This window comes from Rana temporaria, chromosome 4, assembly GCF_905171775.1.
Source record: "Rana temporaria chromosome 4, aRanTem1.1, whole genome shotgun sequence".
NCBI lineage: Eukaryota > Metazoa > Chordata > Amphibia > Anura > Ranidae > Rana > Rana temporaria.
Window position 1 is genome coordinate 464484246 of NC_053492.1, and position 27293 is coordinate 464511538.

A 27293-nucleotide genomic window follows, 5' to 3' on the forward strand; every position below is an offset into this window, starting at 1 on the left:
AAACCAAATTGGCGTCCCTTTTTTCCCCACAAATAGAGCTTTCTTTTGGTGGTATTTGATCACCTCTGCGGTTTTTATTTTTTGCGCTAAAAAAAAAAAAACAAAAGAGCGAAAATTTTGAAAAAAAAAAAAAAAAAAACACAATATCTTTTACTTTTTGATTTAATAAATATATTAATTTTATTTTATTTATTTTTTTTAAACTTTTTTCCCTCAGTTTAGACCGATACGTATTCTTCTACATATTTTTGATAAAAAAAAAAAAAGCGTATTTGATCGGTTTGTGCAAAAGTTCTAGCGTCTACAAAATAGGAAATGGAATTATGAAATTTTTTTTTTTTTACTAGTAATGGCGGCAATCTGCGTTTTTTTTTTTTTCTTATTGTGACCGTGACATTGTGGCGGACATAACGGACACTTTTGACACATTTTTGGGGACATTCACATAGCGATTAGTGCGATAAAACTGCACTGATTACTGTGTGACTGGCAGGGAAGGGGTTAACACTAGGGGGCGCTGAAAGGGTTAAATATGTTCCCTAAAGTGTGTTCTAACTGTTAGGGGGAAGGGACTCACAAGAGGAGGAGATCGATGTGTGTTCCTTTGTACTGAGAACACACATCAGTCTCCTCACTGCCGACAGGACACACACACACAGATCCATGGTCCTGCCGTGATTGCGGGGGCAATCGCGGGTGCCCGGCGGACATCACGGCCGCCGGGCACGCACACCGGGTCACGAGCAATGCGGCGGGGGCCCCCCTAGTGGCCGGAGAAGCAAGGACATCATATGACGTCCAGTCTGAAGGACGAGAGGTCCCCACCGAGGTCATTTTACTATGACTCGGTGGGGAAGAGTTTAAAAATGTATGTTTTTTTTTTCCCCCCCTGAAACTTGCCTCATAAAATGAAAATGAATATATGCCGATAAATACAGTACATGCGCACAGCAGGCAGCATACAGGGACCCCATTTGTTTGCTGCATTTGATTGCTGCTCTTGGCTGAATATAAACAAATGCGCAGGCACCGCCTAGTACAAAATGTTGGTGTGAATGAGTCAGTGATGCGGCAGCAGTACATGGGCAGAATGACATTCATGATTATTGAAAGAAAAGGAAGGCGGCACACCGGTCTCATGCAATACTATAAAAACGTGATTAAATAAAACCAATACCAGTGTACTCACGAAAGGTACGCTACATAATACTTATTTCAAACCTGGTCCCATCAAGGGAAACATTTCCATCCACAGGGGCACAGCTGACGGGTTTCAGAGCCAAAGCCCTCTTTCTCTTCTCTGAATAAGAGGGCTTTGCCCTTGAAACCCGTCAGCTATGCCCCTGCGGATGGACACGTTTCCTGTGATGGAACTGGTTTTGATATATGCACTATGTAGCGTACTTTTGCGAATACATTGCTACTGGTTTTGCTTAGTAGAGAGTTTGTATGGTATCGGACGAGGCCGGTGCACCTTTTTCGTTTGTTTCAGTATCGGTTTGCCCCCGAACTGCAGTAGGCAGCGAGGCCGATCTAGTGTGCGGTGTGAAGGAGTCCAGAGGCAATATCCGCTTTGTGTGGACCAGTGGCGGTCCGCCCCCTCTGGCTCTCGCACAGCCACTGAAATACATAGATTCATGCATTGCATTTTACTGGGCACAGTGGCAACAATTGCGGGGCACAGTGGTAACAATTGATGGGCACATACAGGTCACAGTGGCAGCATTTTACTGGGCACAGTGGCGACAATTGATGGGCACAGTGGCGACAATTGATGGGCACAGTGGCGACAATTGATGGGCACAGTGACTGCGTTTGATGGCATGGCACAGTGGTGACAATTGATGGCATGGCTGTGTTTGATGGCACAGTGGCAGCATTTGACAGCATGGCACAGTGGTGACGTTTGATGGCATGTCACAGTGGCTGCGTTTGATGGCATGTCACAGTGGCTGCGTTTGATGGCATGTCACAGTGGCTGCGTTTGATAGGCACAGTGAGGCTGCAATTTTTTTTTCCCCGTTTGTGCCTCCCCAAAAATTTTGAGCACCAGCCACCACTGGTGTGGACGAGATTGAAGGGGAGCCCATTTGGATGTCGCCTTTGGATTTGCACCCCGAGGGTCTCTCATACCGATAGCACTGACAGTGGTGGTTGTTTTGCGATTCTAGAATGACCTCTGACAATTATTCATAAGCAAAAGGCACGACTCATTCACACGGACAGTGTTTAATCCACAGCCCCAGGCACTGCTTTATACACATGTTGGCCCTAGCAATGGCGGCCACCGATCCCTGTACACATGCAAACATTGCAGAAACATAAAAATACATACAGCAAATACACAGGATCTTTCTGGCAGCAAGACCCTGCATCTTATGAAGGAGGTTCCCACCAGTGTGATTTAACAGTTCAAATCGCATGACAAGACGCACCCCACTACCAGCAATGGAATCGATCAAATCTTGACTCAAGTCGCAGCGGCTTTGAAAAAGGTTCCTGCACTACTTTTTTTGCAATTTCGTTGCAACGTGTACTGACTTCTGTTGCATTAAGTCAAAAGCCACATTGAATCAAAAAAGGTCCAAATCGCACTGATTTGCGGCTTTAAAATCGTGCTGAAGTAGTGCGTATTCATAGCCGCACCAGTGGGAACCAAACCTTAGGTCTACTATAAATTGGTACCAATACAGAAAACACATTGCACAGCCATCTGGTTGTAGTTCTTACCCGGATCCATCCAGAGAGATAAAACAGTCCCGACATTCCAGCCATCCTAAAAGTGAACAGAATTCAGTATCATTCAGAGCAATGCAAAAAAGGGAGGGGGGGGGGGGGGAGAAAAAAAAAAGGGGGGGGGGGGACAGGGGGAAGAGGGAGAGAAAGGAGAGTCTTCCACTGGGTGCCTCACAATTTATTCCCAGCATTCATCTTCTACACCTGGCTGCCCTGTTCTTGCTGTTAGTATTAGCATTAGGTATGCATGCCACCTACCTTACTACTGAAACCACCCCACAAAATCTACAGTATGTGAAAAACGTTGCAAATGTAACATAAAAGAGAACAGCCAGTCAGGGGTGTCAGGAGGGGGTGGCTGGGGGGGCTGAAGCCCCGAATGTGACCCTGAAAAGCCCAGAGTCTCATCATGGCAGGTCTCCATTGTTAGTCCCGAGCGAGTGGCGGGACTGATCTGATCCCATGTGCCGCCGAATGTAGCCAAGTGCCATAGCAGGTCCCGCCTTCTGACGCCTATGATGGACGTTCCACTGGTCCAATGCCGCGACCGCGGTATGTGTGACGTCCATCATAGGCGCTGTAGGCTCCAGAAGGCGGGAATTACAATGCGGCCGCCGCACCACATACCTGGTTTGGCTCTTCTCTCCTCTGCTGACGACTGATGGAATGACTGATTGCCTGTAGGTCAGACAGTGTAATGTGTATGTAAATGTCAGTGTGTGTAGGTCAGTGTATATAGGTCACTACTGTCAGTGTATGTAGGTCACAGGCCAGCCAAAAAAAAAGCCTGCGTTTACAGCCTTGGACTTTGGGCTGAAGCCCCTGGTCAATGATGGGGCACTATTCCTTCCAACAATACCAATTATGAGGCACTATTCCTCCCAATAATGCCACCTATGGGGTACTATTCCTCCCACTAACACCAAAACAAGGCGATGTTTACTCCCACTAGGAACATTTTCATTCCCGCTGGCCACAATCCGGTCCCCCTAAAGTCTGAAGGGCAAAAAACTGGCCAATTGTTTAGAAATCTTAGAGAACTCTGCATTAGATGGATGAGAGCACCACCAAGCTTGATTCAGTCCAGTAAGGATTCAAATTGTTATCAAACAGTAATGAAAAAATCCAACTCCTTCCAGGAGCTCAAAACTCCCCCTTCATCAGGGCTTGTGCACTGAAAGCAAGTTCAAACTTGTGCTGGACAGCAATTTTAAAACACAAATAAGATATCCGGGTCACCATACTAGCAGCCAGTAGTCTAGTGCAGGTGTGTCAAACTCAGTTTCATCGAGGGCCGCATCAGCATTATGATTGCCCTCAAAAGGGCCGGTTGTATCTGTAAGATTAGATGTCCAGAGCATCCCCATCCCTTACATTAGATGTCAAGAGCCACCCCACCATCAGAAGTTGAGTTCCCCCACTCTCCCTTACATCACAGTGCACCCTTCTTTCCTTAGGCTGGGTTCACACTACTACACTACTTTCATCCTACTTTGCTCTGTGTTCAATGTTTCCCTATGAGAGCGTCTTGTAGCGTCCTACACAAGTCGGTCCGACTTTGAAAATGCTCCCTGTACTACTTTTGGTCCTACATTGATCCTACTTCAGGCCCATTGAATATCATTGAAGTCGGACCAAAGTAGTATCCTGTTCATGAAAGTAGGATGGATGTAGGACCAATGTAGGATAAATGTAGGACCAATGTAGCAGAGCAAAGTAGGATGAAAGTAGTGTAGTAGTGTGAACCCAGCCTTAAGCTGCTACTGGGAAGACGCTGGATGCATTGCTTAAAAGCAGAAAGTAAAGTAAAATGGCCTGGAGGGCCGGATTCGGCCCGCGGGCCTTGTGTTCGACACCTGGGGTCTAGAGAAAGCCTCACATATGCATATTGGTTTTACAATTGTGCAGTACAAGTCTTGCTGGCAGCACATACTGTAAGTCTGGATGGAGGGGGCCCCAGAAACACATTCGCTTTTTTTTTTTATTACAGTTTGGTGCCAGATCGGCTTCGGGTGCCGACATTGTGGGCTCCCTGGACAGTAGGGGGTGCAACGGATCGTCATTGATCCGAACAAGTCAACGTCCGCGGATCGGCACACCATGCGATCCGCAGATTGAGCCCATAGGAAAGGCCGTGGCTTTGGCCCATCTCCGGAGCGGCGACCATCTTGGTACACCCAGTGTCGACCCAGGTGAGCTTCCCAGCGCAGCGCTGACTGGGGAGATGTGGACATTACAGTGGAGGGAGAGGACGTGGATATTACGGTGGAGGGAGAGGACGTGGACATTACAGTGGGGGCTATGTATGGTGGTGATCCGAAAAATGATCTGAATCCGTGGCTCTGATCCGAGGAACGATACGAACCGTGAGTTTTTTGATCCGTTGCACCCCTATAGGGCAGGTAAGTGTCCTTATTTCAAAAGACAGCAGCTGCAGTATTTGTAGCTGCTGACTTAATGTTTTAATTTTTTGCAGGCGGAACTCCGCTTGAATACCTTTGTTACCAAAAATGTCAGAGTAAAAGAAATGTAATATACGCTGTTTTGGTAAGATGGATCGGCCCACATTTTCCCATTTTCTGAGAGTTTGCAAGAGCTAAGAGAATAAAATTTAGTAAAGAGCATCAGCTCCCAGGACAGAGCCTGGGGAGCCAGTGAGGGGGGGGGGGTGTTCACCCCCAAAAAATGTAAATTCCTATAGGCAATGCCATTTTATATCACAAGGGTAAAATGTGTTCGGCCGGCTTCTCTGGTAAAAAAACTAAGCAAGCACTAATCTTCCTATACAGTGGCGGGGAGATGTCTGTGGACATTACAGTGGTGGGGCTGTGGTTATTACAGTGGGGGGAGATGTCTGTGGATATTACAGTGGGGACTATATATGGTGGTGAAACCCGAAAAATGTATGTGCGTTATAATTAATCAAAATTAGTCGATTAAAATTTTCGTGTTCGATCGATTATTTTTTTAAATCAGTAATAGCCCTAATTATAATATATATATATATATATATATATATATATATATATATATATATATATATATATATATATATATATATATATATATATATATATATATATATATATATATATATATATATATATAATGTGTGTATACACATACACACACCTATCCATCTCCAGCCAAACAACAGTACAATAAAGTGATACCATCCGCCATAACGATCTATGGAAGCCCTTTCAGTGCCCATTATACCTATTGCTGCATTGTTCGTTTTTTTGTGGAGCACAAAGGCAGCCATCTTGGATGGATTGCCGACACCACCTTACTTGCCTACAGTAATATCCACTCACCGGACACTATTAGGTACACCTTGCTAGTACCGGCTTGGACCCCCTTTTGTCTTCATTCAAGGTGTTGGAAACGTTCCTCAGAGATTTTTGCTCCATAGTGACATAACATCACACAGTTGCTGCAGATTTGTCGGCTGAAAATTAAATGATGCGAACCTCCCATTCTACCACATCCCAAAGGTGCTCTATTGGATGAGATGTGGTGAGTGTGGAGGCCATTGGAGTGCAGTGACCTCATTGTCCAGTGGTGAGATGATTGGAGCCCAGTGACCTCATTGTCCAGTGGTGAGATGATTGGAGCCCAGTGACCTAATTGTCCAGTGGTGGGGTGATTGGAGTCCAGTGACCTCATTGATTGGAGTCCAGTGGTGAGATGATTGGAGTTTTGTGACATGGTGACATTATCTTGCTGGAAGGAGCCATCAGAAGATGGGGACACTGTAGTCATAAAGGGATAGACATGGTCACCAACAATACTCAGGTAGGCCGTGGCGTTTAAAGTGGTTGTAAAAGGTTCACTTTTTTTTTTTTTTTTATATTATATATATATATATATATATATATATATATATATATATATATATATATATATATATATATATATATATATAACAAACATACCATAATACATTTTGCATCGAGTGGCCCAGATCCTTGTCTTCTGGGGTCCCACAGCGGCTCTTTCAGCTCCTCTTCACAATAGCCAACCCCCTCTAGGAAGCCCTTTCTCTCTCTCTCTCTCTCTCAAGAGGGTTACCTTGCGTCCAGAGTGTATGACTCTGCCCTGTCCCCCGGCAGCCGCGTCATTGGATTTGATTGACAGCAGCAGGAGCCAATGGCTGCACTGCCATCAATCTATCCAATCAACGCCGAGACTCTGTGGAGAAGAGGACACCTGGGGACACGCAGAGCAGGTGACCGGCTCAGGCAAGTAAAACGGGGGGGCTAGAGGGGCCCGTGTTTGCCAGGTGTTTTTTCACCTTAATGCATAGGATACATTAAGGTGAAAAAACATGAACCTTTACAACCCCTTTAAACTCAGTTGGTACTAAGAGGCCGAAAGTGTGCCAAGAAAAAAGAGATTTTTAATACAGCTTACCTGTAAAATCTTTTTCTTGGAGTACATCACGGGACACAGAGCGGCATTCATTACTATATGGGTTATATGGAGTACCTTCAGGTGTAGACACTGGCAATCTCAAACAGGAAATGCCCCTCCCTATATAACCCCCTCCCATAGGAGGAGTACCTCAGTTTTGTAGCAAGCAGTATGCCTCCCAAAATGGTCCTCAAAAAAGAGGGGTGGGAGCTCTGTGTCCCGTGATGTACTCCAAGAAAAAGATTTTACAGGTAAGCTGTATTAAAAATCTCTTTTTCTTTATCGTACATCACGGGACACAGAGCGGCATTCATTACTATATGGGATGTCCCAAAGCAATGCTTACAATGAGGGGAGGGAGAACATCTCCAAGACAAAAAGGATTTAATTTAGAGATATACTCAAATCATAATAAATCCAACTTAGTTGAGAAAAATAATTTTAAATTTTAAATTTAACTCAAAAAAGAGGAGCCCCCGGAATCCGAGGGTCTCAAACTGCAGCCTGCAGCACTGCCTGCCCGAAGGCAGTATCAGTATTCCTTCTTACGTCCAACTGGTAGAATTTTGTAAACGTGTGGACAGAAGACCAGGTTGCCGCCTTGCAAACTTGAGCCATAGAGATCTGGTGGTGTGCTGCCCAGGAGGCGCCCATGGCTCTAGTAGAATGAGCCTTTAATGATACTGGAGGAGGCAACCCTTTCAAGCCGTAGGCCTGAGTGATTAATTGCTTAATCCACCTAGAAATGGTGGACTTTGCAGCTGCCTGCCCCTTCTTGGGCCCATCCGGTAGAATGAACAGCACATCTGTTTTCCGGATCTTCTTTGTAGCTTTAAGATAGGCCTTCATGGCCCTGACAATATCCAAGGTATGCAGCAACCCTTCCTTTCTGGAAGTAGGTTTAGGGAAGAAGGATGGTAATACCAAATCCTGGTTCAAATGAAAACTGGATATGACCTTCGGTAGGAAGGAAGGATGAGGGCGGAGAACGACCCTGTCCTTATGAAAAACAAGATATGGTTCCTTACAGGATAAGGCCGCTAGCTCCGAAACTCTTCTTGCGGAAACTATGGCAACCAAAAATACTAACTTCCTTGTCAGTAGAACCAAAGGAATTTCAGCCAACGGCTCAAACGGTTGTTTCTGTAAACTTGACAGAACAAGATTTAAATCCCACGGACAAAGCGGGGATTTAACTGGAGGTCTAATACGTAAGACCCCTTGAAGGAAGGTCTTAACCAGCGAGTGGGTGGCCAGCGGCCGCTGAAACCACACTGATAGAGCAGAAATCTGTCCTTTGATTGTGCTTAATGCCAATCCTTTATCCACTCCTAGCTGGAGAAAACTTAATACTCTATCGATGGTAAATTTGCGAGAAAGCCATCGCTTGGACTCACACCAGCCTACATAGGCCTTCCAGACCCTGTAATAAATCACCCTAGAGACCGGTTTCCTGGCTCTGATTAGGGTAGAGACTACTTTCTGAGACAGACCTCTACCCCTGAGAATCAGGGATTCAGCTTCCAGGCCGTCAAATTTAGATGCCGTAAGGCAGGGTGGAGGATCGGACCTTGCGATAGCAGGTCTGGCCGTAGAGGAAGAGTCCAAGGGTCTCCCACTACCATCTTTAGGATGAGTGAGTACCATGCCCTTCTGGGCCATGCTGGAGCTACCAGGATGACTGGTATGTGTTCCACCCGGATCCTGCGCAGCAGGCGGGGTAGTAACTGGAGCGGGGGAAACGCATAAAGAAGTTTGAACTGATGCCAAGGGCAAACCAACGCATCGGTTCCGCAGGCCATCGGATCCCTTGAGCGGGATATGAACCTGTCTAGTTTCTTGTTGAGTCTCGATGCCATGATATCCACGTCCGGCACTCCCCATCTTTGGCAGAGTGCTTGAAAGACTTGTGGATGCAGAGACCATTCCCCCGGCCATAGAGTCTGGCGGCTTAAGAAGTCCGCCTGAAAGTTGTCCACTCCTGGAATGAATATTGCCGATATGCAGGGCACATGCGCCTCTGCCCATAGGAGAATCAAGCTCACCTCTCTCTGAGCGGCTTGACTCCTGGTTCCCCCTTGGTGATTTATGTATGCCACGGCCGTGGCATTGTCTGATTGAATTCTCACCGGGAACCCCTGCAATTTTGACGTCCAAGCCCTGAGGGCTAGTCGAGCAGCTCTGAGCTCCAAGATGTTGATGGGCAACTGCTTCTCTGGCTTTGCCCAAGTACCTTGGCGAGTGCAACCATCCAAAATTGCTCCCCAGCCCGTCAGGCTGGCATCTGTGGTCACTATCTTCCAAGCCACTGGGCTGAAAGACTTCCCCTTCAGTAGATTCTGAGGGTCTAACCACCAACACAGACTTTGTCGGACTCTTGATAAGAGCGGCAACGGGATATCCAAGGCCTGTGGCCTTCTGCTCCATGCTGACAGGATGGCTGCCTGTAGGATGCGAGTGCTTAGAACCAGTAGGATTAATTCCTTGATGGCTTTTACCTTCCTCAGAGGTAGGAACACTCCTTGTTGTTCTGTGTCTAATCTCATGCCGAGATATTCCAACTGCCTTGTGGGCTGGAAAGCTGACTTTTCTCGATTTAGGACCCAGCCGAACCTCTCGAGGTATTGGACCGTGAGGGCCACTGCTCGCTCCAAGCCGGGAGACGAGTGGTCTGACTAGGAGGTCGTCCAGGTATGCTAGGATCGTGACCCCTTGGATCCTTAGCTTGGCTAGGATCGGAGCTAGGACCTTCGTGAACACCCGGGGGGCCGTAGCCAACCCGAAGGGAAGCGCCACGAATTGGAAGTGACGCGAAGCCACCATGAAGCGTAGATATCTTTGATGTGGCTGATAAATTGGAACATGAAGGTAGGCATCCTTTATGTCTATGGACGCCATGAAGTCGTCCTTCTGGAGTGTGGCAGCTGCTGACCGCACGGATTCCATCCGAAATGAGCGGATCTTTAGATATGCATTTACCATCTTTAGGTCCAAAATTGGCCTGACATCTCCATTGGATTTTGGGATGATGAATAGGTTGGAGTAGAAACCCAGCCCCTGTTCCAGGACTGGTACCTCTACTATTACTTCCTGTGAAAGTAGATGATCTAATGCCGATCTTAATGCGGCTCCCTTTTCCGGATCGTTTGGAATCCTCGACTTCTGGAAATGAGGAGGAGGAAACCTTAGGAAATCTAATTTGTAGCCTGTGGCCACGGAAGACCGTACCCACTCGTCGGGAATGCTGGCTTCCCAAATCTCTGAAAAGAGTCGCAGCCTTCCCCCCACCTTCGTGGGTGGGGGCGCCCCTTCATAAGGTTGGCTTGGGGGCTGGTTTTGCTGGTTTGCGAAACCACTGCCTTTTGCCTCTAACAGCCTGTCCTTGTGATTTGCTGTTGAAGCCGAAGTTTGCTTTTGCAGGAGGCCGTCGATACTGCTTGGCATTAGAGGGCCCCTGCCCAGGGGAATACTGTCGTTTAAACGCAGGCCCCTGAACCTTCTTCTTAGTTGGCAAGAGAGTACTCTTGCCGTTTGAAATGGTCTGAATGTATTTATCTAGGTCTTCTCCGAAGAGTCGTCCTCCATGGAAGGGGAACCCTACCAGGAGCTTCTTGCATGGGGGCTCAGCCTCCCAGCTTTTTAACCATAAGAGTCTTCTCATATGGATAAGGGATAACGATAAACGTGACGCTTGCTGGATAGAATCCTTGATTGCGTCTACCGTAAAACATATGGCCTTAGGGACATCCGAAAATTCTTCTGCCTGCTGGGCAGGAATAAGTTTAAGCATCTGCTTAAATTGATCCGATAATGCTTGAGCGACCCCAATCGCAGCCACAGCTGGCTGTACTACTGCCCCTGCAGTAGTGAAGGAGTTCTTAAGTAGTGCTTCCAAGCGCTTATCAACTGGATCCTTGAACACCTGTATGTTTTCTACAGGGCATGTTAACGATTTGTTAACACATGAGATGGCTGCGTCCACTGCAGGAGTAGCCCATCTTTTGGAAAATTTTTCTTCCATAGGATATAGGACAGAGAACTTCTTAGGTGGTAAGAAGATCTTATCTGGCTTGTTCCAATCTTGGAACAAAACTCCCTCTAATAGAGGATGGATCGGAAACACAGCATTGCTTTGAGGCGCCCTCAGTGAGCCTAAAGCTGAAACCGTCGATACCTGGAGATCTGGTACTGGCAAGTTGAATGCCCTATGGACCAAGTCCGACAATCCTTGAATCCACCAGCTCTCCCTCAGGGAGACTGCCCCAGACTCCTCTGTATCCGGATCCTCGATCCCTGAACCTACTTGGTCCTTGTCCAAGAGGTCGTCCAATTCCCCTGAGGAAAGGACCTCCTCTTCTGAGGGTCCGCGCTCGGGCGACGGAGATCTATTCCGCTTACTGCCCCGCATAGCTGCGGCTATCATTTTACCCATGCTTTTCTGCATCTCTTTTAAAGAGGTGAGTAATACCTCCTCCGTGACCATCTTAGGGTTGGACTGACCCGCGTCAGCTCCAGCCCCAGATCCCGATGGCCCCAAGGCTCCCTGTGGGGGAAAGCAGCGGCATAGCTTTGTCCGAGACCTCAGACTCTCTGGGGGAATCCCCACCTCTTGTACCCTTGTTTTTTGATGCCATGGTACAATACCGAGGTACACCTGCTACTTATTGGTACCTGGGACTTATAAATAGTTAAATGCCCAAACACCTGTTTGGGGGATAAAAAAATGCTTCCTCTCCCCTAGATGACACTTTTTTTTTTTTTTTTTTTTTTTTTCAAAAAAAAAATCTCTTTTTTTTTTTTTTTTTTTCAAATCTAGGAAAGAAAAAACATTCTGTCCCCCTGAGTAGTATTGCAAGAAAAACTATGAGATGGAAAAGAAACAGCCTATTCCTAGGCTTGAAAACAGTCTTTCTGAAGACTGCAATATTCTTTCTGGCCACTGTGTGTCCTCGGCGCCCCGTGCTTGCCGTTCTGGTCTTTCCTCCTCAGTTCCAAAGTATTGAATGAGCTATATGGAACAAACAAGGAAGGGCCGCCCCTTCCTTAAGCCACTGACCCGCCCTTCCCCCCCAGCAATCTCAAACAGGAAATGCCCCTCCCGACAGGGGGGGGGTGGGGTTGGGAGGAAGGGACCTCTCTGCTCCAGCAAACTGCAGCCTGCAGCCTGGAACCATGAGGAGGTCAGCGTTTTGCCTGCTTTGCAGGCCGTGAGGAGGAAGACTGAATGGAGCATCGCCTGGAGGCTTGCAGGTAAGCACAGCTCTCTGACACACACATATACTTTTATATCACACAGGCCCCACTCAATGCTTTTCCAACACTACAAGGGAGGTCACATCTTATGGGGAATAATACATATAGAGCCATCCTATCTTTATGATATGTGACTAGTTTGCCAGATGCAGTGCATAACTTTAGGCATGTCCCCTGTGACCCCCCAGAAAAAACCTGCTAAGAACCAAGTTCCGCAAGTTTTCCCCTCACTTACCTGCTCCATGCCGCAGGACTTTGCCAAGCAAGAGGCCCAATCTTCCCCCAACTCGGTGGGGATGTCTAGACCTTCAGGCCCTGGGTTCCTATGAAGGATCCACTGTCCTGGGCCCATATAGCACTCTGGCAACAGAAACATTAGGCACCCAAAGGTTTCTAAGTTCTGGGCCCAGGGTCCAGCTCTCTAAAAAGAAAAGCATTATGGGCTATACCCCAAGGGTTTGGGGTCCGGTTACTGACCACTTTAGCGCTGAGGCTTTTTTGGACAGAACCGGTTAGCTCACCTAATCCCAAGGATGTGGAGGCAAGCTAAACCATGACTAACACCTAAGACACTGGCGGAAAAACTGAGGTACTCCTCCTATGGGAGGGGGTTATATAGGGAGGGGCATTTCCTGTTTGAGATTGCCAGTGTCTACACCTGAAGGTACTCCATATAACCCATATAGTAATGAATGCCGCTCTGTGTCCCGTGATGTACGATAAAGAAATATCCCCCCCACCATTACACCCCCATCACCAGCCTGAACCGGTGATACAAGGCAGGATGGATCCATTCTTTCATGTTTACTCCAAATTCTGACCCCACCATCTGAAATCGAGCCTCAGACCAGGCAACGTTTTTCCAATCTTCTATTGTGCAATTTTGGTGATCCTGTGCGAATTGTAGCCTCAGTTTCCTGTTCTTAGCTGACAGAAGTGGCACCCGGTGTGGTGTTCTGCTTCTGTAGCCCATCTGCTTCAAGGTTCTACGCGCTGTGTGTTCAGAGATTGTATTCTGCAATCCTTGGATGTAACGAGTGTATATTTGAGTTACTGTTGCCCATTCTCCTCTGACATCAAGGAATTTTCCTTCACACAACTGCCAGTCACTGGATATTTTCTCTTTTTCGGACCATTCTCTGTAACCCCGAGAGATGGCTGTGTGCGAAAATCCCAGTAGATCAGCAGTTTTTGAAATACTCAGACCAACCCGTCTGGCACCAACAACCATGCCACGTTCAAAGTCACTTATTTCCCCTATTCTGATGCTCAGTTTGAACTTCAGCAAGTTGTCTTCACCACGTCTAGATGCCAAAATGCATTTGGTTTTTTCCATGTGATTGGCTGGTTAGCAATTTGTGTTACCAAGCAATTGAACAAGGTGTACCTAATAAAGTGGCCAGTGAGTGTACACACACACACACACACACACACACACACACACACACACACACACACACAGATTATTTCAGCTGGAACGCAATGTTATAAAGTACCGCCATTTGACACTGGCCCCATTCACCAAGGTCACTTGTAAACACAGAAGCTGCCATAGAAAAGTTGGCAATGCAGAAAACTTCCTTTACCTGCTTCTGTGTTTACAAGTGACAGAGCACCTCACCTTGAGACTCCTCCACTGCTTTGCACCATACTTCTCACTTTAGAGGAAGGGGTGAGGGAGGGGCGATTTACACAGTGGAGTGGCACCAGTCTGGCAACAGCCTCCTCCAGTGTGTGATGTGTGCAGGTACTGTACCAATGCATGGGTCACTAGCTATGTGTATAAAAGGAAAGACCCTGTATGTACAGTATCTCACAAAAGTGAGTACACCCCCAAGTGAAGATGTCCAAATTGGGCCCAAAGTGTCAATATTTTGTGTGGCCACCATTATTTTCCAGCACTGCCTTAACCCTCTTGGGCATGGAGTTCACCAGAGCTTCACAGGTTGACATCACAGAGCTGGTGGATGTTGGAGATCTTGCGCTCCTCCACCTTCCATTTGAGGAGTCCCACAGACGCTCAATAGGGTTTAGGTCTGGAGACATGCTTGGCCAGTCCATCACCTTTACCCTCAGCTTCTTTAGCAAGGCAGTGGTCATCATAGAGGTGTGTTTGGGGTTATCATGTTGGAATACTGCCCTGCGGCCCAGTCTTTGAAGGGAGGGGGATCATGCTCTGCTTCAGTATGTCACAGTACATGTTGGCATTCATGGTTCCCTCAATGATCTGTAGCTCCCCAGTACCGGCAGCACTCATGCAGCCCCAGACCATGACACTCCCACCATCATGCCTGACTGTAGACAAGACACACTGGTCTTTGTACTCCTCACCTGGTTGCCGCCACACACACACTTGCCGCCATCTGAACCAAATAAGTTTATCTTGGTCTCATCAGACCACAGGACATGGTTTCAGTAATCCATGTCCTTAGTCTGCTTGTCTTCAGGCTTTCTTGTGCATCATCTTTAGAAGGGGCTTCCTTCTGGGACAACAGCCATGCAGACCAATTTGATGCAGTGTGCGGCGTATGGTCTGAGCATTGACAGGCTGACCCCCCCACCCCTTCAACATCTGCAGGAATGCTGGCAGCACTCATACATCCATTTACCAAAGACAACTTCTGGATATGACGCTGAGCACATGCACTCAACTTCTTTGGTCGACCATGGTGAGGCCTGTTCTGAGTGGAACCTGTCCTGTTAAACCTCTGTATGGTCTTGGGCACTGTGCTGCAGCTCCGTTTCAGGGTCTTGGCAATCTTCTTATAGCCTACGCCAGTGATGGCGAACCTTGGCACCCATGATGTTTTAAAAAACTAAGTTTCCCATGATGCTCATGTACTCTGCAGTGTAGTTGAGCATCATGGGAAATGTAGTGCCAAAACATCTGGGGTGCCAAGGTTTGCCATCACTGGCCTAGGCCATCTTTATGTAGAGCAACAATTCTTTTTTTCAGATCCTCAGAATTCTTTGCCATGAGGCGTCATGTTGAACTTCCAGTGACCAGCATTAGAGAGAGTGAGAGCGATAACACCAAATTTAACACACCTGCGACCTTGTAACACTAACGAGTCACATGACATGAGGAGGGAAAATGGCTAATTGGGCCCAATTTGGACATTTTCACTTAGTGGAGGTAAGTATAACATGTTTGTTATTTTGTTTTTTTAAATGGGAACATTTAGTGTACCTTTAAAAAGGCAGTGCTGGAAAATAATGGTGGCCACACACAAAATAGTGACACTTTGGGTCCAATTTGGACATTTTCACTTAGGGGTGTACTCACTTTTGTTGCCAGCGGTTTAGACATTAATGGCTGTGTGTGGAGTTATTTTTCTTTCTTTACATTGTAGCAAAGTGTCATTTCTTCAGTGTTGTCACATGAAAAGGTAGAAGAAAATTGTAACGGGAGGGCCGTGGGACCCAGAGGCTCTTGAAGGATGTGGGGGTACTCCCGTTTCAGCTTCACCAATAACTCTTGGGTCTAGGGTCATCCTATGTCCAATAGGGGCATAGGATGACTGAGAAATTATATCATGAATCACATGAGATGGGACAGTAATGATAATTCACAATGTATTGCAGGATATCTTTAAATATTACAGGTGGTTTATTCTGGACCCAACAGGTCAATAGGACAGTATTCATTCATGTGGGGACACATACTGTTGAGGTGTTGAGTCTGGCTCCTAAGATATTTCATTGTGCTATGCTAATTGACACTGTAATGTGTGAAAGTCTATTGAGGATAGATGTGTTGGGGGTTGGCAGTCTGAAAGGTCAGATATCTGACTTTTCAGCTGTAGTGGATTAGCATGTCAATTACATCTACAAAGGAATGTGTATTGTGTAGCAGGTGAGAATAGCTTATAACGGAGTCAGAACGTCTGTCTAAGATGTGGATTGAGGGGGACTCGTTAGGAACCATTGTATGATGTTGTGGGTGGAGTGCGTCATTGTCCATTTGATTAATGCAGCATTCATTTTGTGTATATAAAAGCCTGCCTTCTCAATAAAAATTGTCAATCCGTTTGGAACCGGAGACAGAGCAGTGTGCGTCTCGTTTCTGGGGAAAATACAATGGGTCCTGTCTGCCGGATTGTCGATGAGCTGTCTTGGGTTGGTGGAATGGAATATCGTAAACGGCGTTAACCCCTGACCGTTACAAAAATATTTACAGAAATGTGAGGGGTGTACTTACTTTTGTGAGATACTGTATGTAACCTATAAGATGGATGGAATGTTTGTCAAACTATTTCTTAATTCAAAATCATGTCAACAAATACCTCACGAGTCTTTTACAGATCATTAATACAAGGATATTCAGGGCTTACAAGACAGAGGAAGGCGACTTCCATCCCGCAACCGGCTCTATCACATTCCATTTGTTCTCTGCAATGAAGGTGTGGAGATCTTCAACCATTCGGGAGCCATGATAACATCGGAACACTCCATCTTTGGCACTAAAAATGAAGACAAAACATGCTTTGAGTGTCTTTGACAAGGGCCAAATTGTAATGGCTAGATTGATGGATAAGAGTAACGCCAAAATTGCAGCTCTTTAGGATGTTCCCAGTCTGCAGTGGTCTGGACCAACCAAACGTGATCCAAAAAGGAAGTGGAAACCGGTGAACTGGCGACGGGGCCATGGGCGGCCAAGACACACCGATATACATGGGGAGGGAAAGCTGGCCTGTTTAACCAAATCACTGGAAGAATCCCCCCCCCCCCCCAATGACCAGGCCACTTTTTGCGATACGGCACTGCGCCGTTTTTACTGACAATTGCGCGATGCTGTACACAAAACTAAATTTGTGTCCCCCCCACATATAGAGCTTTCTTTTTGTGGTATTTGATCACCTCTGCAATTACTATTTGCTATATAATAAATATCCCCCCCAAAAAAAAAAAAAAAAGTCAAAAAGAAATTACTTCATCAGTTTAGGCCGATATGTATTCTTCTACATATCAATAAGCATATATTGATTGGTTTTGCAAAAGTTATCGCGTCTACAAAATAGGGGAAAGATTTATGGCATTATAAAAATAAAAATATTTTTTTTTACTAGTAATGGCGGCGATCAGCGATTTTTAGTGGGACTGTGACATTGCGGCGGACATATCGGACACTTTTGACACATTTTTTGGGACCATTGACATTTATATAGTGACCAGTGCTATAAAAAATGCACAGATTACTGTATAAATGACACTGACAGGGAAGGAGGGCAATCAAGGGCTTAAACGTGTTCCCTGCTGGATGTTTCTAACTCTATGGGGATGTGACTTACTAGAGGAGGAGCCAGATTGCTGCTCCTAGCTAGTAGGAACAGACAATCTGTCTCTCCTCTCAGAATGGGGATTTGTGTACACACGCGTGATCGCACGTGGCCATCAGATATAGCGGCCACCAACCACGCGCATAGTGTCCCCCCGTGTCTGCTGGAGCAGTTTAAAGGGCCCACGTACAGCTACGGCGATTCACGGGAATGTGTCAACCTGCCGCAAGATGACGGCGGCTGGTTGGCAAGTGGCTAATCCGATCCAATAGAAGAGCTACTGGAGCTCAAAATGGCTGAAAAAGTAAATGCTGGTTCTGACAGAAAGGTTTCAGAATATACAGAGCATTGAAGTTTGTTGTGTATGGCAGGTGACATGACAGGTTCCAGAAGACTTTTGGGCCCAGTCACAGAACGCAGCACCACACACGCACGTGCAGTGTGCACCCAGCTGTAAAGCCACAAGCTGTCACAGCCGGATGCCATAGTGAAGATGCCAGGGAGGGAAGACACAGGGGGGAAACAACTAGGGTGATAACACAGCTGGATCCTTGGGACAGGGGATTGGACATTTATTAAGTCAGTAGCTACAGTTTTTGTAGCTGCTGACTTTTAATTTTCACTTCAGAGACTTTCCTCTATAAGCAGGGGGTCTGAATTATGAATAGCAGGTAACAGCCAAAAGTAATCAAAAGAGAAACTTAATAAAATATTGTAAACATTGTTTTCGCTTTAATAATTGACTAGTAAACTTACTGGAAAATCGTTGGAAGTTTTGTTACGAAGAACCGGCCGCTCACTCCTAGAAAATAAAAGCAAAACATTCACCATTTCTGTCACAGTACAGACAACCAGGCTTATTGATGAACCACATATGAAGAGCTGTGTGAAAGCTGCCTATAGTGCATAACAAAACACTTTTTAACCACTTCAATACCTGACATTCCACCCCCTTGCTGACCAGATCAATTTTCAGCGCCATCGCATTTTTGAATGACAATTGCACAGTCATGCAAAACTGTACCCATGTGAAATTTTTATCATCATTTGTATGAGACAGATAGAACTTTCTCTTGGTGGTTTTAAAATTACCACCGTTTTTTTTTTGGCTAAACAAAAAAAAAAAAAAAAAAGAAGTAAAAAAAATAAAAAATAAAAGAAAACAAAAACCAAACACTTTTTTCTTAGTTTCTGTAAAAAAAAAAAAAAAAAAATTGCAAATAGGATTTTTGTACTCACCGTAAAATCCTTTCCTCTGAAGTCCATAGACGGACACAGCTTCCTTAAGTCTTAACATTAGGGTTATGTTCCGTCTATTAGGAGAGGACTAGGCAGACATGTTAGATATATAAAAACATGTAATTATATACCAAAGCTGAACAGCCCCGCCCAGGGGGCAGTCCCTCTGATTATGACCCTGCACTCAGCAGCTCAGTTCGTCAAAAAGCAGTACAAACTTAAAAAAGAAGGAGGGGTGTGTGCTGTGTCCGTCCATGGACTTCAGAGAAAAGGATTTTACGCCGAGTACAAAAATCCTATTTTCTTTCGTCCATGGACAGACAAAGCTTCCTTAAAAGGGGTTGTGAAGGAAAAAAAATGTTTTCCCTATCTAGCTTCCTTTACCTTAGTGCAGTCCTCCTTCACTTACCTCATCCTTCCATTTTTCTTTTAAATGTCCTTTAAAAGCAAACACCGTAATGCAAGGCTTTCTCCCTGGTGTGGAGAAAGTCTCTTGAAGGGGGGAGGTGGCGAGCAGGCAAGTCAGGACGCTCTCTACTTTGCAGATAGAGAAAGGAGTTGTGTGTTGGCGAGCGTCCCGATACTCCTGCTCGCCCCCTCAAGAGGCTTTCTCCACACCAAGGAGAAAGCCTTGCATTACTGTGTGAAGTTACAGACAGAAGAACAGGAAGTGAGGATTTCTCAGAAGAAATAAGGACATTTAAAAGCAAAATTGAAGGATGAGGCAAGTGAAGGAGGACTGCACTAAGGTAACTTTACAACCCTTGACATTAGGGACGTCCCCAAGCAGTGTCAAAAAACGAGGGGTGGGAACAGCAATCAAACAAACTTCACCCCAAACAAACAGCTCCTCAACGGAGGAGTTGCACCTTAAACCTTGCTGACGAAGCAAGCATCCGCAGATGCATGCACGTCAACCTTGTAAAACTTAGTGAAAGTGTGAATGGACGAACAGGTCGCCGCCTTACACACCTGTGAGACAGACGCTTGATGTCGGAAAGCCCAGGAGGCACCAATTGCTCTGGTCGAATGCGCCATGAAAGGGAGGCGCCCACCCATTAAGTGCATAAGCCTGAATCACAATCTGTATGATCCACGGAGAAATGGTGGCCAACGAGACCGCCAGGCCTTTCTTTGGACCAGTGACCGACACAAACAGTGAGTCTGACCTCCGAAACTGAGCCGTAGAAGGTGTAACGCAACCTCTTTGGGATGCGACGGCCGAGGACACAAGGATGTTAGTACAATGTCCTCATTCAGATGACAAGCCGAAACCACCTTCGGAAGAAACAAAGGCTCCAGGCGTAGCACCGCTTTATCCTTATGGAGGATCAAGTAGGGGGACTTGCAAGACAATGCCGCCAAATCAGAAACCCTCCTGACAGATGCAATGGCCATCAGAAAGGCAACTTTCTGAGAGAGTGTCAAAAGAGGAATCTTTGATGTTCTCAAAGGGGAGGTTTCTGAAGTACTGAGAGCACCAGATTCAAATCCCACGGAGGTAGTGGTGGTCGAACCTGAGGAGCCACATGTCGGACCCCTTGCACAAACGCACTCACCAGTGAATGAGCCGCCAAGGGTCATTGAAAGAAAACCGCCAAGGCTGAAATCTACCCCTTAAATGGTGCTTAAGGCAAGTTTATGATCCACTCCACGCTGTAAAAACAGCAGGATTCTGGAAACCGAATATCCCCGTGGACGCCACCCCATCTCCTCACACAGAGAAGTAGGCCTTCCAAGTGTGATGATAGATCTTCCGAGAAGATGACTTTTATGCCCTCAGCATGGTGGAATTTACAGAGTCTGACAGGCCTTGGTCCCTTAGAACATGACTTTCAACAGCCATGCCATTAAAGCCAGCGACTGTAAAACAGGATGAAGTATAGGACCTTGCGACAGAAGGTCCTCTCGCATCGGCAAGGGGCATCCGGCACACTAGGTCGGCGTACCAGGGACGCGGAGGCCAATCTGGGGCAATTAAAATCACCGGAATCCCCTCGGTCTCCACTCTGCGGAGCAGACAAGGTAGACGTTTCAGTGGGGGAAAGGCATAAATTAGCCAATACTGTCCCCACGGGGCCACTAACGCATCTGTCTCGTCCGCCCAAGGGATCTTTTGACCTGGCCACAAACTTAATATCGACTCCTCGCTGTCTTAGCAAGGCCAGAATCGGGTTGAGCACCTTGGTGAAAACCCTTGGTGCCGATGCCAAGCCAAAAAGTGAGAGCCACAAATTGATAGTGATCGTCCCCGACTGAAAAACGCAGAAATCTTTGATGTCCGACATATATGTGGACATGCAAGTATGCGTCCTTGATGTCCAAAGATGCCAGAAAATCCCCCAGATGGAGAGCAGCGACCACAGAGCGAACCGATAACATCCTGAACCTTCGTATCTTAAAAAGGAGTTAAGGGCCTTGAGGTCCAGGATTGAACGGACCCCGTCCTTTTTTGGGACCACAAACAGATTGAAGTAGAATCCCTGAAACCTTTCCGGCAGCGGCACAGGTACTATTACCCCGAGCCCCAGCAGGCTTGCAAACATAGGGACGCTTTTATCCCTCAGCTGACCCCTTGTTGGCCTGGGAACGCTTACCTGTGGGTGCAGACTGATGGAAAAAACGCTTCTGAGTGAAAAAGGAGGGCCCTGGACTACGGCGTGGCTCCTTACTCTTTCTGGATTGCGGAAGCAGTATGTTCTTACCCCCAGTGACATCCTTAATAATGTCGTCCAGCGAGGCACCAAATAGCCTCTCTCCCTGGAAGGGCAAATCCGCCTGAGCCTTCCAGGAAGTCTGGTCCGCGGACCAGCAATTTAGGCAAATTATGTGACACTGTACCACAGCAGATACCGAGGCTCTGGAAATCAGGGAAGTTGTATCCAGGGCTGCATCGCAGACATATTTAAGGCATGCACCAACTGGTGGGCCAGTTCTACGCAGACCGGGGAAGTCTGTTGCTTCTCCAACTCCCGGTGCAACAATTTTGCCCATTCGGTGAGTGTTTGTGACACCAGGGCCGCAGCCAATACTGGCCGTAATGCTGACCCCAGCATGGTGAACAGAAACGCGCCCCGTCCCGACGAGCTTGCGCGCAGAAGCGAACACATACGTGAGCAGCGCCCGCATATGTAAACAGTGTTCAAACCACACATGTGAGGTATCACCGCGATTGGTAGAGCGAGAGCAATAATTCTAGCCCTAGACCTCCTCTGTAACTCAAAACATGCAACCTGTAGATTTTTTTAAACGTCGCCTATGAAGATTTTAAAGGGTAAAAGTTTGTCGGCATTCCACGAGTGGACGCAATTTTGAAGCGTGACATGTTGGGTATGAATTTACTCGGCGTAACATTATCTTTCATAATATTAAAAAAAATGGGGATAACTTTACTGTCGTCTTATTTTTTAATTAAAAAAAGTGTAATTTTTTCCCCAAAAAAGTGCGCTTGTAAGACCGCTGCGCAAATACGGCATGACAGAAAGCATTGCAACGATCGCCATTTTATTCTCTAGGGTGTTAGGATAAAAAATATATAACATGTTTGGGGTTTCTAATTAGAGGGAAGAAGATGGCAGTGAAAATGGTGAACAATTACATTAGAATTGCTGTTTAACTTGTAATGCTTAACTTGTAATACCAACGGCCACCACCAGATGACGCCAGCATACACATCTGGTGGTAATAACTTGTAATACCAACGGCTCACCACCAGATGGCGCCCGGGATTTGTCGAGCCCTATCCAACATGTCTGCCTAGTCCTCCCTTAATAGACGGAACATAACACTAATGTCAAGACTTAAGGCAGCTGTGTCCGTCCATGGACGAAAGAGAAAGGAAAATTTTCTTCACCGATGGGCAGTAGTAAGGCGCCGATTGGGATGCGCAGTGGTATGATGGGCACTGGTAAGGCGGCACTGATAATCAGGGCATTGATAATCAGTTCCCAGATTATCAGTATAAAATGTGCCCTGTCCCGGTTATTGGCAAGTTTGTTTAAATGTGATCAGCTGCGATTGGACAGCTGATCATATGGTAAAGGGCAGATGTTATTGGCCCTGATCACATGGTACAGGGCCGCTGTGATTGGCCCTTTACATCAATCTATGATCAGCTGCATGCAGAGGACACAGCAGTCACAGTGCATGCTCCAGGGGGGAGGACGTCCACTAGTCCATCTTTTGTTCAGATGAGTTTTGGTCGTGGACATAACATTTTATTGTAGAACATTATGAAAAATTCATTGGACTTTAGGAAACATTTCTTCAAGTGTTGTTCTGTCCTCTTATGATTAAGGATGATGTGCAGAAGACAACAGTACAGGGATGTTCTCATTTAGAGGCCGCCATCTGTCCTGACACAATCAATAGAAACGCCAAGCTGCACCATGTGACGGGTATACCCGGCAGACAAAAAGTCGTGACCTGTTGTAATAGTTTATGACGGCCTATCCCGGTACACATGAGATCATATTCTGCAGGGTGACATTAGCTGGAAAATCTGAAGAAAAATAAAAAGCAATGTTTCAGAAACCAGTTCCCTCTACTATTCATCTTCTAACCTGCACCAGGTAAATAGGACAAGTGTTTGGATTGGCTGCTATGGACAGACAACTCTAGTTATTATAAATCAGCAAATAATTAAAATGGGTATTGGGATAGTGTTAAAAAAAAAAAAAGAAGAAAGGGGAATGTCCGCTTTAAGTCCAAAATTTTATATCAGTGATGGAGAACCTTGGCACCCCAGATGTTTTGGAACTACATTTCCCATGATGCTCATGCACTCTGCGGTGTAGTGGAGCATCATGGCAAATGTAGTTCCAAAACATCTGGGGTGCCAAGGTTCACCATCAATGTTCTAGATCATATCCCTTCTGCAGAGCACACTCCCCTCCACCATGTAATAGAACCAACCATCTTACCTGGTTGTTGAGTGACGTCCACTTTGGCAACTTTAACATTAAGGCCGGAACTTCGTTTTGCAAAATTCTCCCAATCTGCTTCGATCTGCTGGCATGCTGGACACCAAGGAGCATAACTGCAAATGACAAATATCTGTGTATTACATTAGAGTCTCACAATATACACAGGGCTTTTTTTACCATTAGGAAAATTGGTGCAGGAACTCAACCATGACCCCTCAAAACCCCCTTGACCCCCCCCCCCCCCACACACACACACACACCCTTCAAACAGCATCAAATATTGAGTGTGGTCATTTTCTGTCCATTTAAGATGGTCTTAAATGGACATTAACCACTTAAGGACCGCCGCCTGTACATATACGTCAGCAGAGTGGCACGGACAGGCATATGTACGTACCGGTAGTCCCCTTTAAGATGCCGCCGCCGCGCTCGGGACCCTGCCGCTATCTCCATGATCCCGACCGTGGGTGCCGCATACTCACGATCGCGGGGGACACCTGCGATCGTCTCACGGAGAGAAAGAACGGGGAGATGTTTGTGTAAACACAACATCTCCCCATTCTGTCTAGTGACACGGTCACCGATTGTGTTCAGCAAGTCACATCCTCTAAAGGTAAGAATCACTCCCTATGTTACACTTAACCCCTACAGCGTCACCTAGTGGTTAACCCCTTCACTGCCAGTGTCATTTTTAAAAGTAATCAGTGCATTTTAATATCACTGATCGCTCCAAAAATGACAATGGACCCAAAATGGTGTAAAAAGTGTCCGATATGTCCGCCATAATGTCGCAGTCACGATAAAAATTGCTGATCGCCACCATTACTAGTAAAAATAAATAAATTATTATTATTATTATTATTATTATTATTATTAATAATAATAATAATAATAATAATAATAAAAATGCCATAAAAACTAAACCCTATGGCCCAGATTCTTAAAGACTTACGACGGCGTATCTCCAGATACGCCCTCGTAAGTCCGAATGGCCGCCGTCGTATCTATGCGCCTGATTCATGGAATCAGTTACGCATAAATTCTGCCAAGATACGAGCGGCGTAAGTCTCCTACGCCGTCGTATCTTGGGTGCATATTTACGCTGGCCGATAGGTGGTGCTCATGTTGATTTCCGCGTCGAATATGTAAATGAGCAAGATACGCCGATTCACGAACGTACGTCGCAATTAGTTACGCCGTTTACGCAAGACATACGCCGGCGTAAAGATAAAGCTGGTCTCTAGGTGGCACAGTCCATGCAAGGTATGGACGTCGGAACAAGCGTATCTATTTACGTTGTTTACGCAAGTCGTACGTGAATGGGGCTGTGCGTAGGTTACGTTCACGTCACAGGCATTGAGCCGGCGTATCTTTGGGCGTAAATACGACGGGATACTGCGCATGCGCCGTTCGTTAGGCCATGCATCTACATGGGGTCAAGCTTAATTCAAATACAACACACCCACGACCTGCCTACTTTGAAATACGCGTGCTTACGCCGGCCGATTTATGCTATGCCGCCGAAACTTAGGACGCAAGTGCTTTGTGAATACAGCACTTGCCTCTCTAAGTTGCGGCGGCGTAACGCAAATAAGATACGCTACGCCCGCACATAGTTACGCCGCCCTATGTGAATCTGGGCCTATAACTTTTGCGCAAAAAAACAAACGCTTATTGCGATTTTTTTTTTACCAAAAATATGTAGAAGAATACATATCGGCCTAAACCGAGAAAAAAAAAAAAAAAGTATATATTTTTGGGGGATATTTATTATAGCAAAAAAAGTAAAAAATACTGCATTATTTTCAAAATTGTCGCTCTATTTTTGTTTATAGCGCAAAAACTAAAAACCGCAGAGGTGATCAAATACCACCAAAAGAAAGCTCTATTTGTGGGGGGGGGGGGGAAAGAACGTCAATTTTGTTTGGGAGCCACGTCGCACGACTGCGCAATTGTCAGTTAAAGAGACGCAGTGCCGAATCGCAAAACGTGGTCTGGTCCTTTAGCAACAAGATGGTCCAGGGCTTAACCTCTTTCCCACCGCGCCATAGACAAAAGACGTCTACAGCGCGGTGGAGTTATTCTGGGAGGACGTCCTCCCAGAATCCTCCTCTCGCGCGCTCCCAGAATCATCTGTGAGCGCCGGGTCGTCTAGACGACCCGGCGCATCACAGATCGCGGTAAATTGCCGCTGATAGCAGCTGTTTACCACGTGATCGCTCTGTCAAATGACGGAGCGATCACTTGTAAACAAACCGGCGTCATGCGATGACGTCGGTACCCCCCCCCCCCCATACTCTGCAATAACCCCCCCCCCCCATACTCTGCAATAACCCCCAATATGACAGAAACGAGAATTTATTTTTTTATTTTTACAGAATTTTCAGTGTTTTTTCTTTTATAGCGCAAAAAATAAAAAACCCAGGAGGTGATCAAATACCACCAAAAGAAAGCTCTATTTGTGGGGAAAAAAGGACAAACATTTCAGATGGGCACAATGTTGTATGGCTGAGTTATTGTCATTCAAATTGTGAGAGCACCGAAAGCTGAAAATTGGTCTGGTTAGGAAGGGGGTTTAAGTGCCCAGTGGTCAAGATGTTAAAGGAGTCTTCAAGGTATACAGACAGAATAGTGTAATGATTCTGTTAAAAAAAACAAGTAAATACCTATTAAATTCCTTCATCTATATCACCTCCGGCGTTCTAGTTTTTGTTCTCTCATTCACTTCCTGGTTTGCGGCGCTCGTTCATGTAAGAACTACATTTCCCAGTATGAATTGCGGCACGCCTAGTAATTCACACCTCCTTGAAGTCTCTAACACGTAGAGAGCGTCCTGCCGCACAGATATAGTTCCCAGGAGGGGGCGAGCACGTCACTGAACACCGCAGTAAAGCCTCCCATCACGGTGGTCAGTAAAATCAGACAAGCAGGAAGTGAACAGAACAGAGAAGAAATAGAGCAACTTCTGAGCAAAAACGAACAATGAGGAAGTGAAAAGAGGAATGTCTGCAGGTAAAGGATGCTTATTATGATTCCCCCCCCCCCCCCCCTTTACAACCCCTTTAATAAGTGGTTAAAAGAGAAGTATGGGGTTTTCTTTTTATTTTTGATTCATACTTGCCTCGGTGGATGGAGCATCAGACCGATGCTCCAGCTGTCCCCCGCCATCTGTGCGCTGAGAACCGAGCCACAGAACACGTGAATCCAGCCTCACCATCTGTCAAATGCTCTCTGAAGAGTGATTCAAATGAAAATTGCTCTTCCTAGATCAAAGCAGGTGTGAAGGAGCCGAAAAAAAAAAAAAAAAAAAAAAAAAAACAACACACACACACAAAAAGCTTTTACCTCTTCTTGCACCCATTAACCACGTGCTGCCCGCTCACAGTAGATACAGGGGCCGTGACGTACCCATACATTGAGGTATACTTTCTTGTTGGTTGGCGGG

The 27293-nt window shown here is 46.2% G+C and overlaps 1 protein-coding gene across 1 annotated transcript in view; it reads right to left on the reverse strand.

Moving 5' to 3' along the window:
* The window catches only part of TMX4 (thioredoxin related transmembrane protein 4), a gene marked incomplete at its 5' end in the record, with an annotated part of 76679 nt that extends 52692 nt beyond the window's left edge, over positions 1–23987 (reverse strand). The window contains 4 exons of the mRNA XM_040347852.1: positions 2731–2776; positions 16740–16868; positions 18441–18486; positions 23846–23987. Coding sequence (XP_040203786.1) covers positions 2731–2776; positions 16740–16868; positions 18441–18486; positions 23846–23987 — 363 coding nt within the window. The remainder of the gene's footprint in view (positions 1–2730; positions 2777–16739; positions 16869–18440; positions 18487–23845) is intronic.
* Positions 23988–27293: the final 3306 nt, after the last annotated feature.